The following is a 14055-nucleotide window of genomic DNA, read 5'->3' as shown; positions in this document are numbered from 1 at the left end:
TTGCTTTACTTATTATTATTCAGGAAACTGTATTGCATGATTATTACTGATAGTCATATTACTATGCATGTCTGCTAGATACCCACTGAGTTCATTAAACTAACTCTGTTGATTTATTCCTATTTCAGGTTGAAGCCGTCAGGAGGTTCCAGTTGCTAGTCCCCTCCCCATGTCGTGATGATTTCTATTTCTAGTCTTTTGTTTTCTTTCCATGTGATTTACAGACTTGTGATGTGTAGTTCTTACACTCGTGGATTTTTATATTTAGTTTTGGGTATGCTACCCTCATTTTCCGCTGTGAAGGTTTTCTAGGTGTGTTGATTTTCCTCATATTAGTGGAGTAGATATTTTATATAGCTGCGATGGTTTAAATATCGTTGCGTACTTTACGTTTTATGTTGACAGCCAAAGACTGTCTTTATTAAACTGCGTGGTTGTGATTTGATGTATAGTCAGCCGGAGGCTGTACTATAATAAACTGCGTGGAATGTGTTATTTACTTTATAGTATATGTTCCAGCCGTGTTGGCTGAGGATTGTGAGACCTTGAGGGATATGTATTTCAGGATTCATATTGTCACCGGTATAGGGGAGATGCTGTCGAATTTTCGCAAGCAGAGACCCCCTGGGGGTGTGACAACCAGTCTGGCAAAAGATAATCTCTTCTAAGAGGAGTAGGTGAGTACGTGTTCCCCAAAGAGAAAACAATATGCATCGGTCCGACCTAAAGTTTCAGTAAAATTCAAAGTCAGAATCGGATAATACAAAAACTGGCAAATAAGTTACTATTTTGATTTCCATATATGTTCTTAGTTCTAACACTTTTGTAGGAAAAAAGATGCTGGAAAAGGGTTGTCCAGGTGCCCAAAGTTGCTCCAGGCGCCTGGAGCAGTGGGTATGAGGGAGCACAGAGGGTGACCAGTCCTCGTTACGGGGTCACCTCGACGATCCGGGTGCCCGAACGAGTCCAAGCGTCCAGACCAGTAAAAATCCATCTTCTTCCTACGGTAGCTTTGACTGGCCACCCCACATCATTAGTCCAGGCGCCCAGACCGGTCCAAGCACCTGGAGATGTATGAGTTTTGCCAGATGAAGTTTTGATGAGGTGTTGTCACGTTAGCCCTATGGGGGCGCCCGAGGAGAGATCCAGGCGCTCGGAGTGTGCTATAAAAAGAGGGTTCAACCAGAAGCTTAAGAACATCAATTCAAACAACTTTTGCTCTTGTGCGCGGCTCTGAAAAGGTTTCTACGATACTCAAAAACTGCTCCAACAACAATTATGCTAAAGATCTTTTCCTCTAAGTCATTGGTATTTCTTTTATTGTTCAAGTTACTTGTACTCAAATTGTAATTACTTTTGTAACTTTCCGATCCGATTGATTAGTGATTGTCCAATGAAAACACTCTCATTTGAGGGTTGTGGAGTAGGAATCGTCACAGACTCCAAACTAAATAAAACTTAACAGTGTTAGCAATGTGTTTTCTTTTACTTTTTAGTTCCGTTGTGTTTTGCTCGATCGTATTTTTCAAAAAAAAAAAAAAAAAGTGAAAGTCATCCGTATTATTTTTTCCTTTGCTTCTCTAGAGTAATGATCCTATTTAATCGGCCATAGCTAGCTATGAAAAAAAAAACAAATGAGAAAATTTTGACATCATCCTTCTTGGTTGCATGTGGATTTACTGTCGCAGTATCATGACCGTCAAAATTTTCAGATCAGAACGATGATAATTAGAAAAATTTACATGCAGTCCTCATAGACAAACACAACTTTGCATGCACTCCCCAATGGAAAAAATCTTTCTTTTCACTCCCTAGTCTAATATACTTACCTAATTGCCCCTAATATTTTAAGTATAAAAAGTCTAAAAATGAATATAAATCCTCTTAAATTCAATACATTAAACTAGAATCTAGTATGTTTTCTATCAAATTGAGTACGATTCTTTTTCCACCTCAATTGGATAGAAAATATACTAGATTTTCTTTAAATGATACTCAATTAGATGTAAAATATACTAGATTTTCTTTAAATGATACTCAATTGGATGAAAAATATACTAGATTTTTTTCAAATGGTATTGAATTTAGAAAGAATTATATTAAATAGGAAAAAAGTCGTACTCAATTTAATAGAAAATATACTCGATTCTAGTTTAAAATGCTGAATTTAATAGGAATTATACTCATTTTTAGATTATTTATACCTAAAATATATGAAGGACAATTTTAATTAAAAATATACTCGAATATACTAGGTTTTCTTTAAATAATACTCAATTGGATAGAAAATATACTAGATTTTCTTTAAATTATACTCATTTTTGGACCTTTTGTACTTAAAAAAAGTTGAGGGACAATTAGATTACAATATTTGTATGAGGGAATTGAAGTAAATAAAACTTTGTATGCAGAGAGTAGAAACAAAATTTTTTATAAGTGAAGATTGCATGTAAAATTCAAGTTGTGATTGGATTTTACTCATGATAATAAGATTTTTTTTTTAATTTTCTATCCATTAAATTCAAGTATACTGATCCCAATAATAAGATATATGTGCTAAAGAAACTTTATTGGAAGGATAATAAAAATAAAAAAAATATATTTTATTTATCTATTATAAAATTATAGACAAATAAATTTAAAATTTTATTCATAAATTAACTTTTAAATATTTTTATCAAATCAAATTAAACGATACGAACGTCCCTTCCTCCCTCCCTTCCTCCCTTATCTCTGCTAGACGAATCTCTCTCAACGACGATCGCGACTACAGGTGGCAACTCGAAGCCGCGGGCGACTCCACGCGTAATCGACTCGTGCAGCTACGGCCGACCAGGCACGTGACCATCGGCGGCTCCGCACACGAGTCGTGCTACTCAATTGTCTCTGAACGCTCGCGGCTACTACCTACTGCAAGAGGAACCTCATGCGACCGCAGTAGTAGACCTTTCACGTGGCCGCCGGCAGCTTTGCACACGACGACAAGCTTTCAATCTCATATTTATTTCTGTTTTTTTTCTCAGATAATAATTAAGGGGGAAAAGATGATTACAATGTTTCCATCAATTTATTTTAAAATTAATAGAAAAAAATAAATTATAGATAACTATTAATCTTTGGAGTCACTTGGAGTAGTGACTGAAGTATACGAAGAAGACATAATTTCATAAGTTTGTCATTTTCTATTTTTTTAAAAAGTAAAAATAAAAATAAAAAAACTAAGAACCTATAGCAACACAGCCAGCTACAATGGCAAGCTGACGATGTGAGATAAAATGATAAAGTAAAAGAAGCACTCCATGCCATTCAGCTGTATGTATATATTCAGTTACTCTCACAGAATCAGATGCTTTCCCTTCGCAAAAGACACTCACCCTTTTCGCTTTTACCCCACGAGCTTCCACGCTCTCTGTCCACTCCCACTCCATGACAAACGCTCAAAGTCCATCAAAAATATTCTAAATGGCTAAGAGGTAGGGTTTAATTTTCACACCTGATACATGTAAGACGATTGAAGTACTCATATGATAAATTTAGTTAAGCTTAACCACTAGTTTTGGGATGATCCATCAGGTCCTATAAAATTTTTTCATCAATTATCAAAATAAATTAAAAAATATACATAATAATTCAGAAGTTCAGTATCTTTTAATTATATATCTCATTTGAAAGAATGATTGAAATATTCATGATAGGAAATTGAATTGTCCATCCCATAATTAATCAGCTTATAAGAGTAGAGTTATTTGTGTAAGAAAAAAAAATAATGAATCAAGTAACATTAAATCATCAGTTCAACTCTATATAAATTTTCAACTGATAGTCTGAATAAATAGGAAAACGCTCGTGGATAATTAATAAGGCAAATATCTCATGGTTGTCTTTCTTAGTGTGCTTCAGATTTAGTTACAATAATAGTAATATAACCCTATAGCATCTTCTTCTTTTCAGCATCACCAGCTTTTGACATCTGCATTCAGACAACGCTAGCTCAGTCATCGGCATTCATCACTAGCGGCGGTGCCTGACAAAATGGGACAAACTACCCTCTCCTCCCTCTTCACCTTCCTGCTGATCTTCTCCATTTTCCATAACTCAAGGTGCCAGAAGCAGTGCGGCGTCAGCGACGACAGACGAGGAGGCCCCAGCAGGGTCAGAGCTGGATTCTGGTTCTCGCAGTACAGCCTTCACTCGCCTGCTCCAACCATCGACACCTCCCTCTACACTCACCTCTATTACTACTCGCTCTCCCTCGACGGTGCCAACTCCGGCATTGCCGTCCCGCCGGACCAGATCGCCGTCCTCTGCAATTTCTCCGGCACCGTCAAGTCCAGCAATCCAGCTCTCAAGACCTTGCTGTCCGTCGCTGCCGATGGCCGCCAAACCAGCTTCTCCGCCATGGCAGCCGATGCCTCTCTCCGGGCAGCGTTCATCGCTTCGACCTTGGAACTCGCCAGGGCAAACCGGTTCGACGGCTTGGACCTGGCTTGGCAGTTCCCGAGCTCGCCGGCGGACATGGCCAACCTCGGCCTCCTCCTCGAGGAGTGGCGGGCTCGAATCGGCGAAGAAGCAGCGCCGAGCACTCTCCTCCTGACGATCACCGCCTACTTCTCCAACCATTTGTTCGACGGACCGACGACCGACGGCCCGGACTACCCGACGGATGCGATCTCCAGCAGCCTCGATTGGATCAACATCCTCTGCTTCGGCTTCCACAGAAACGGCAACGCGACCGCTAACGACGCCGCCCTCTTCGACCGGACCTCCCACTTCTCGGCGAGCTACGGCGTCACCTCATGGCTGGACGCAGGGATTCCTCCGTGCAAGGTCGTCATGGGAGTGCCATTGTACGGAAGGTCATGGTTCCTCAAGAACAAATCCAAAAACGAACCAGGCGATCCAGTCGTAGCAGAGGGGCCTCGGCAAAAGATGAGCAACCAGTCAGGGGTGATAGCTTACCTTGAAATCGAAGGGTTCTTGAAGGATCCCGGCACTAAGTCTGTGTACGACGGCAGGACGGCGACTTCCTATCTCCAGTCCGGCGATCTGTGGGTGAGCTACGACAGCCCCCAGGTGGTCGAGGGCAAGGTCAGATTCGCTCGACGCAGTGGATTGCTCGGATACTTTCTCTGGCCAATCAGCTTCGATGACTCGAATCGCACAGTATCCAAACGAGGTACGCGAGATCTTCCTCTGTGCTTTTAGCTTTCTGCCTCGGCTTCCTTTCAATTGGGCGTGGTTGTGGACGCAGCGTCTGGAGTGTGGCTCGGGGAGCGTGAGTCTCAAGGCGGCGGCAGAGAAGAGGAGAGACTTCCGGAAGGTGGTGCACCACCACCAGCAGCGGCTGGAGGCGGCGGCGCAGTGTCTGCGTCGGCGCAGAGATTGTCGGTTACTGGTTGCAGGGTGGTTTTGGTGTGTGGGCTTTTGTGCTTCCTTTCCGGTTGGCTTTGGGTTTAAAGGTCAAAAATGTCTCGGACTGTAAACAGGAGGCGGCTTTAGAGATTCTTTTCGATTGAGATTTTCAGTGAGTGATCACTTTTGTGCTTCCTTTCTATCTTTTTTATTTTTGCCCCCTTTTTTTATTTATCGGGATTATTGAAAAGGTATTTTTTTTATTTAAAAAAAATAAAATAGCACTTTTATCCTATACTTTATCTGAAAATATATTATTATAATAATTCTAAGATTAACTATTACAAATTATAGCAATTAGCACGGTCAATTAGAAAAGTGGGTTGAAATGCATTTAAAAATTGATAAATTAATCTAAACGGTCAGTAATATCGATTGTGGGTCTAGTAGAGCCGGCCGAGGCTGGTTGGTTAAGAAAAAAAAATTAAAATTTAAAATTAGAAAACTAAATGAGCTTTTATATATATGATCGTGTAGATAGAGTCGTGTGTATAATATAATACATTGAAATTATATTGACCTTTTATAATAAAATTATATTAATTAAAGTATTGACCCTTTATAATGAAATTATATTAATTAAAGTATTTTAGTATTAAAATATTAAAGTAAAGTGAAAATCTAAGGGTGCGTTTGGTTTGCACCATTTTCATTTTCATTTTCTGGAAAACGCGCGTTTTCTAGAAAACAGAAAACGACTGATCCTGTCGGAATACTGAATCAGCGGACGCTGGGCACGAGGCGCTCTCCGATTGCTGACGTAGATCTTCGACTGGAGGCACGAAGCTCCGGCGAACCTGCACAGAAGTCGGGCTGGGAAGGGGTTCCCGACGGCGACCCTCCGACGCTCAAGTCAGGTAAGCAAATGGTGGAAAAAGTAGCTCCAAAGGTGTTTTTTCACGTACCTCCGGCGAAGTATGAGGCTCGTTATATAGAAGGGTGAGAGAGTTCCTGTACGTCCACTGAGACACATACATGTCCGCAGCCCATACCTCGGTATGTGTCTGTCAGAAAGCTTACCTGACACCATACTGCTACAGTCCCATCACGCCTTCGATGGGACAACAGAACACCCGTTGTCAGACTTGGAGTATGGCCTAGCCATACGATTTGACAGCTATCATAAGGTGCTCACCTTTCTTTACTGATCACAATTCGGGACGTCCGACTGGATGGACGGGGAGTCCGTCCGGCCAGCCCCTCCTCTTACGTCTTCCGCTCGGCTTCTTTGTTACTGTTCAATTGAGCGTCAGAACCCCGATCCCTGTCAGGGCGCCTTTTACTATCAGATGTTCGCTGGCCGACCGATCGGCCTGCCCTTTTCTCATGAGTCCGGTCGGCTCACCCTTCTTCGATGGACCACCTGGCCCTTTGACCTCCACGTGGCGTTGACCTCTCGTTAGGGGTCCCGTGCTCTAACCACCGGATCACTTGCCTTCCCCTCAAGTCTAGTCGAAGGAGGTGAAGTCCGACTGACTGGACTGCCGATCTGACCAAGTGACGACCGATACATTAGTCCGCTCGGCCAAATTTGTTATTTGCTGTAACTTTTTTGGTTTGCCCGCTCGGCATAAATAGATTATCTTTTCTGTTCCTTCAACTTTTGTTTTGGCAAGAAATTTTTCTTTCGTCACATTAAGTGTTCTTTAAAACTCCTCCGCTCGGCTTCACGCTCTAACGTGGACTCAAGCCGCTTGCCTTCAATAACGTCTTTCACCAGGCAATCGGGCAGCCGCTCGGCGCGCGAACATCACTCGTTCACGTGCTCACATTTTTAATTTTAATTAACCATCTTTTGCTTTGCGCCTTACCTCAAAGGGGTTTTTCGCTAAATTTTTGCAATGCGAGCCGCTCGGACGTTTATAGACGCCAGCTCGTCTCTCAATATTTAACGTCGGAGCTCGACGGTCTTCCGCTCGGACGTTTATAGACGTCGGCTCGTCTCTCGATATTTAACGTCGGAGCTCGACGGTCTTCCGCCGGACGTTTATAGACGCCGGCTCGCTCGATATTTAACGGCCGAGCTCGACGGTCTTCCGCCGGACGGTTTATAGACGCCTCTCTCGATATTTAACGCGGAGCTCGACGGTCTTCCGCCGGACGCTTTATCGGCCGCCTCTCGATATTTAACGTCGGATCTCGACGACCTTCCGCCGGCGTTTATAGACGCCGCTCGTCTCTTGATATTTAACGCCGGAGCTCGACGGTCTTCCGCCGGACGGTTTATAGATCGGCTCGTCCTCGATATTTAACGCCGGAGCTCGACGGCCTTCCGCTCGGACGCGTTTATAGACGCCGGCTCGCCTCGATATTTAACGCCGAGCTCGACGGTCTTCCGCCGGACGCTTATACGCCGGCTCGCCTCTTGATATTTAACGCCGGAGCTCGACGGTCTTCCGCCGGACGGTTTATAGACGCCGTCGTCTCGACGTCTTGAGCTCGACGGTCTTCCGCCGGACGCGTTTATAGACGCCGGATCGTATCTCGATATTTAACGCCGGAGCTCGACAGCCTTCCGCCGGACATTTATAGACGCCGCTCGCCTCGATATTTAACATCGAGCTCGACGGCCCCGCCGGGAGCGTATAGCCGGTCGTTCGATATTTAACGTCGGAACTCGACGGTCTTCCGCTCGGACGTTTATAGACGCCGGCTCGTCTCTTGATATTTAACGTCGGAGCTCGACGGCCTTCCGCTCGGACGTTTATAGACGCCGGCTCGTCTCTCGATATTGAACGTCGGAGCTCGACGGTCTTCCGCTCGGACGTTTATAGACGCCGGCTCGTCTCTCGATATTTAACGTCGGAGCTCGACGGCCTTTTTTAAGGCTAACTTCAATACAGCCGCTCGGGAAACCCATTGGCCATCCTTTGGATTAATTTTGCTTCCTGCATTACAAGGGTACGGGCGACCAAAATATATGCAAAAATAAGTTACATTAGTGCACCTTTCACCCAGCCTGATAAGGCTGGAGATGATTCGCGCTCCACGGCCGGTCTAGTTGACGCCCGACTTCATCCTTCAAATAATAGGCTCCCGAGCGGAGCTTTTCAATAACCTTAAAGGGGCCCTCCCAAGGAACTTCTAACTTGCCGACGTCGCCGACCGGCTTGACCTTCTTCCAGACAAGATCGCCGACCTGGAATGATCTGGGGATTACGCGGCGGTTGTAGTTTTGCTTCATCCGCTGCCGGTACGCCATCAGCCGAACGGACGTTTTGGCTCTTTCTTCTTCGACCAAGTCCAGCTCCATGTTCCTCCGCTCGGCGTTGTCCTCATCATAATTTTGAATCCGAGCGGATTCAACTCTGACTTCAACAGGAATGACCGCTTCGCCGCCATACACCAGGTGGAAAGGCGTGACGCCCGTCCCTTCCTTTGGAGTCGTTCGGATGGCCCATAAGACGCCCGGTACTTCATCTACCCAACTTCCTCCCAAATGGTCGAGCCGAGCGCGTAGAATGCGAAGAATTTCCCGATTGGCTACTTCGGCTTGACCGTTGCTTTGGGGATAAGCCACGGACGTGAAGTGTTGCTCGATGCCGTAGCTTTTGCACCAATCCTCTAGTATCTTCCCCGTGAATTGCCGCCCATTGTCGGAAACCAATCGGCGAGGGATGCCGAACCGACAGATAATGTGTTGCCAGATGAATTTTTTGACCATCTGTTCGGTGATCTTTGCTAGCGGCTCGGCCTCCACCCACTTGGAAAAATAATCGACCGCCACTAGCAAAAATTTCCTCTGCCCGGTCGCCATCGGAAATGGACCAACAATATCCATTCTCCATTGATCGAACGGACATAAAATGGTTGACGCCTTCATTTCCTCTGCCGGTCGGTGGGAGAAATTATGGTACTTCTGGCATGAAAGGCACGTCGACACGGTCCGAGCTGCGTCTGCTTGTAAAGTCGGCCAAAAGTATCCAGCTAGCAGGATCTTCTTAGCTAGTGATCGTCCGCCCGGATGTCCTCCGCACGATCCTTGGTGTACTTCTTGGAGGATTAAGCCGAGTCCTCCGAGCTCACGCATTTCAACAGCGGACGTGAGAAAGCCTTCTTGTAAAGCTGATCGCCGATGAGTGTGAACCGACCGGCTCTCCTTCTTAGCAGCTGGGCTTCATTCTCATCGGGTGACGTGGCGCCCGAGCGGAGGAACTCTATGATGGGTGTCCGCCAGTCGCTTGGAAACGTGAGTCCATCCATCCGGTCGACGTGCGCCACCAACAGTACTTTTTCAATTGGCTGCTGAATGGCGACCGACGTTATTGAGCTCGCGAGCTTGGCTAACTCATCGGCCGCTTGATTTTCTGCTCTGGGTATCTTCTGGACAATAACTTCTATAAAATCGACTTTGAGCTTCTCGAAGGCTTCAGCGTAGAGCCTGAGCCGAGCACTATTGATTTCGAAGGTACCAGAGAGTTGCTGAGCGGCCAACTGCGAATCCGAGTGAAGCGTTACCTGACCGGCGCCGACATGCCGAGCTGCCTGCAAGCCGGCTATGTGGGCTTCATATTCTGCTTCATTGTTCGTGGCTTTATAATCCAGCCGGACGGATAAGTGCATCTTCTCTCCTTGAGGGGAGAGCAGCAGCACTCCAATCCCGCTTCCGAGCCGAGTGGACGATCCGTCCACAAATAATTTCCACATGGCTTCCGGCTCCGAATTCTGCACCTCAGTCACAAAATCTGCCAAGGACTGCGCTTTGATTGCCGAGCGGGGCTGGTATTGGATATCAAATTCACTTAACTCCGTCGTCCATTTGATGAGCCGTTCGGATGCCTCTGGATTTAGTAGAACACGTCCGAGCGGGCTATTGGTTTTGACGATGATAGTATGCGCCAGGAAGTATGGACGGAGACGCCGAGCGGCGAGGACCAGAGCGAAAGCCAGCTTCTCGAGCCCAGTGTAGCGAGATTCAGCATCTTTTAAAATGTGACTAAGGAAATACACAGGCTCTTCTCCGCTCACCCTCACTAAAGCCGAGCCGATTGCTTGCTCGGTTGAAGACAAGTAAATACAAAGCGGCTCACCCGCAGCCGGCTTGGCCAATACCGGGAGAGAATTCAGATATGCCTTCAAGTCTTCGAACGCCCGATCGCATTCTTCATCCCAGTGAAACTTTGTGGCTTTGCGCAAAATTTTGAAAAAAGGAAGGCTCCGGTCGGTAGTTTTGGATATGAATATGGACAGAGCAGTTATCCGACCGGTCAAACGCTGCACTTCCCTCAGATTCCTTGGGGGCGGCATGTCTTGTAGGGCTTTTATTTTGCTGGGATTTGCTTCAATACCCCGCTCGGTCACTATGTACCCCAAGAAACGCCCCCCTTTTGCTCCGAACAGGCACTTCTGGGAATTTAGCTTGACCCCATATTTGCATAGCGTTCGGAAGGTTTCTTCCATGTCCGTGAAGAGATCAACCGCTCGGACGGACTTGATGAGGATGTCGTCCACGTACACTTCCAGATTTCGCCCGATCTGCTCTCTGAATACTTTATTCATCAAGCGCTGATAGGTGACTCCCGCATTCTTCAATCCGAACGGCATCACATTATAGCAATATATGCCGTCGGCCGTCACGAAGCTGACTTTTTCTTGATCTTCACGGGCGAGCGGCACTTGATGATAGCCTTGGTAAGCATCGAGCATACATATTAATTCACAGCCGACCGTAGAGTCCACCAACTGATCTATCCGGGGCAGAGGATAAAAGTCTTTCGGGCAAGCTTTGTTGAGGTCCCGAAAATCTATGCATACTCTCCACTTGTTGCCCGGCTTGGAGACTAATACTACGTTAGCCAGCCAGCTCGGGAACTGCACCTCACGTATATGGCCAGCTTCCAAAAGCTTCTCCACCTCCGCTCGGATGATGGCATTCTGCTCGGCGCTGAAATATCTTTTTCTCTGCTTCACAGGCCGAGCGTTCGGTCGGACGTGGAGCTCATGCTGCGCTACACTTGGTGAAATTCCGGGCAGCTCATGCGTTGACCAGACGAAGACATCATGGTTTCTTCGGAGGCATTGGATCACCTCCTCGTTCTTGTTGGCCTCCAGATCGGACGCGATGAAGGTCGTGGCCTCCGATCGGGTCGGGTGTATCTGCACTTCCTCTTTTTATTCATAAACTAAAGAGGGAGGCTTTACAGTTATGGCGTTTACCTCGATCCGGGGCGATTTCCGAGCGGAACTTGATTCTGCTCGGACCATTTCAATGTAGCATCGCCGAGCTGCCAGTTGGTCTCCCCGTACCTCTCCCACTTTGTCTTCGACGGGGAATTTGATCTTCTGGTGGAAGGTGGAGACGGCCGCCCGGAACTCGCTGAGCGCCGGTCGCCCCAAAATAACGTTGTAGGATGAGGGAGAGTCCACCACCACGAAGTTTGTCGTCCGCGTCCTCCTGAGCGGCTCCTCTCCTAGCGAGATAGCCAGTCGGATTTGCCCGACCGGCAGGACTTCATTGCCCGTAAACCCGTAGAGCGGGGTCGTCATGGGCAGCAGCTCGGCTCGGTCAATTTGTAGTTGATCGAACGCCTTCTTAAATATGATGTTGACCGAGCTTCCTGTGTCAATAAATACGCGGTGAATAGTGTAGTTGGCTATTACCGCTTTGATGAGCAGAGCGTCGTCGTGGGGCACTTCAACTCCTTCCAAGTCCCCGGGCCCGAAACTGATTTCGGGCACTGCAACCGACCGCATGGATTTGGAGCTGCCGCACGCTCGCCTTCTCATCCGGTCGGCCCACCAGCTATGATGTTGATATCGCCTCGGGAAGTATTGCTTCTATTTTCCTCTTCCCGAGCAGACGGTCGGGACCGTTCTCTGGACGCTCGGCGATTCTCCTGCCTTGGAGAACGATGCCGATCGGGAGTCTGTTTGCTGTCGCCTATCAGCTCGCGTCCGATCGGCTTCATTAGTTCTATGTCGCCTGTCGACTGAGGGAGACCATCGGCCGCCATTCCGGGGCACGGGATGAGCCACGAAGGGGAGACTTCGACAATCCCTTGTGTTGTGCGTATCCATCCGATGGAAGGAGCAGAACATCGGGGTCCATTTCTTCTTTGGCTTGGGCTGGGCGGCAGCTACCTCTTGCACATGGGACCTGGCGTGGGGAGATCGGCTTGCTTCGGCCCTTGGTCCCCTGGGCGGCTGATGAGCGGCGTGATGTTTCCGCTCGGCAGGAGGAGCCCGCTCAGTTGGAGTTTCTTTTTTCCTGGCCGCTTGCGCTTCTTCCACGTTGATGTATTCGTTAGCCCGGTGTAGCGTGATCATAATCTCGGGGCGGCTTTCGGATGAGTGATCGGAAAAAATCCCCGTCCACTAGGCCTTGTGTAAAGGCATTCATCATGGTTTCCGAGGTGGCCTGTCACGCCCCCAGAGGAGTCCTTACCGAAAAATTTCGGCAATATCTCCCCTGTACCGGTGACAATCTGAGGCAAACATACATACAAAATACATCAGCCACATACGGCTGGAATATATATACACAACTACGCAGTTATATAATCAGCTCACTCGGCTGGAACAGAAATAAACACAACCACGCAGTTATATAATATATATGAATCAGCCCACACGGCTGAACAAAAATCAACACAGCGAAAATCTCAAACAACGATTACAAAACACAAATCAACTGACTGCGAGCCGGCTCGGCTTGACACAATAATATCAACCAAATACAAGGGAACATAAATACATAAACAAGTACAAAACCCAAAATACAAATAACGTAAGAAATACCAAAATCGTAAGGTCGTCCTCGAATGTGACATGGGACTGGCGGACAGGATCTCCAGGCGACTCCATAACTCCTTTACCTGTTACCTGGTGAAATTACCAATATGCGGGGTGGTGAGTATAAAAACTCAGCGGGTAATAGACAGATAGTGCATGAGTATGGTAAAGAACTAGAGATGCAAAGGTATACAGTCTCGTATGGAAATAGCAGATACTACAGTGATATCATAATAAGTGTCCATACCTGAAACCATATCCTAGGCTAGTAAGGGAAGGTAGATGTAGCAAAGTCCTGCTACAGTACTGCTCATAACTACATGGTATCATGTGAGGTATATACAGGTCAATGGTAAGTAAGCCAGTGTCTAAACACATATCACAGGTATAAATCTCAACCTATGTAAGCATAACAGCATAAATAGACTACAACAGCATAATATAGCAACAGCATAAGTAAACAACAGTATCAGCAGGTATAATAATAACAGCGTATGCACAGATGGTCACTCCCGCCCACCCCTCAAGTCCATGACCCCAGTATGGACGAGAGGCCGGGACAATGACAGACTGTACACCACTCCAGCTACCACTACTCTCGAGTGGCCGAGGGGACAGTTGCATAGTAGCTGAATAGCTACATCTACCACTACCCATGAGCGGTCGAGCGGAGCCCGAGCCAACGACCGTCTCAACCACAAGGGAGCCAAAGTCGTCGGCTATGCATGCAATGACATGATGCGAAAATGCAGCAGTCATCATATATATATAAACAGAAACAGGTATGCTACATGAAGCCAACATGCTCAGCAAGGTGTGTAAATAAACAGAAATCAAAGTAGGTAAACATGGTATCAGGTGTCCATATATCCAATACCTACTATCTAATGTCTGGTATCTGGTATCCAATAC

The 14055-nt window shown here is 46.6% G+C and overlaps 1 protein-coding gene across 1 annotated transcript; it reads left to right on the top strand.

Annotated features, from left to right (window-relative positions):
• The first annotated feature begins 3818 nt into the window (after positions 1-3818).
• On the top strand, positions 3819-5535 carry LOC122041290 (nod factor hydrolase protein 1-like). The gene is made up of 2 exons (XM_042600930.1): positions 3819-5176; positions 5252-5535. The coding sequence occupies exons 1-2, from the start codon at positions 4033-4035 to the stop codon at positions 5455-5457; spliced, it is 1350 nt and encodes a 449-aa protein (XP_042456864.1). The 5' UTR covers positions 3819-4032; the 3' UTR covers positions 5458-5535.
• The last annotated feature ends 8520 nt before the right edge of the window (positions 5536-14055 follow it).

Source organism: Zingiber officinale, chromosome 2A, assembly GCF_018446385.1.
Source record: "Zingiber officinale cultivar Zhangliang chromosome 2A, Zo_v1.1, whole genome shotgun sequence".
NCBI lineage: Eukaryota > Viridiplantae > Streptophyta > Magnoliopsida > Zingiberales > Zingiberaceae > Zingiber > Zingiber officinale.
Note: the sequence above shows the minus strand (reverse complement) of the source record. Positions and strands in the feature narration are given on the sequence as shown.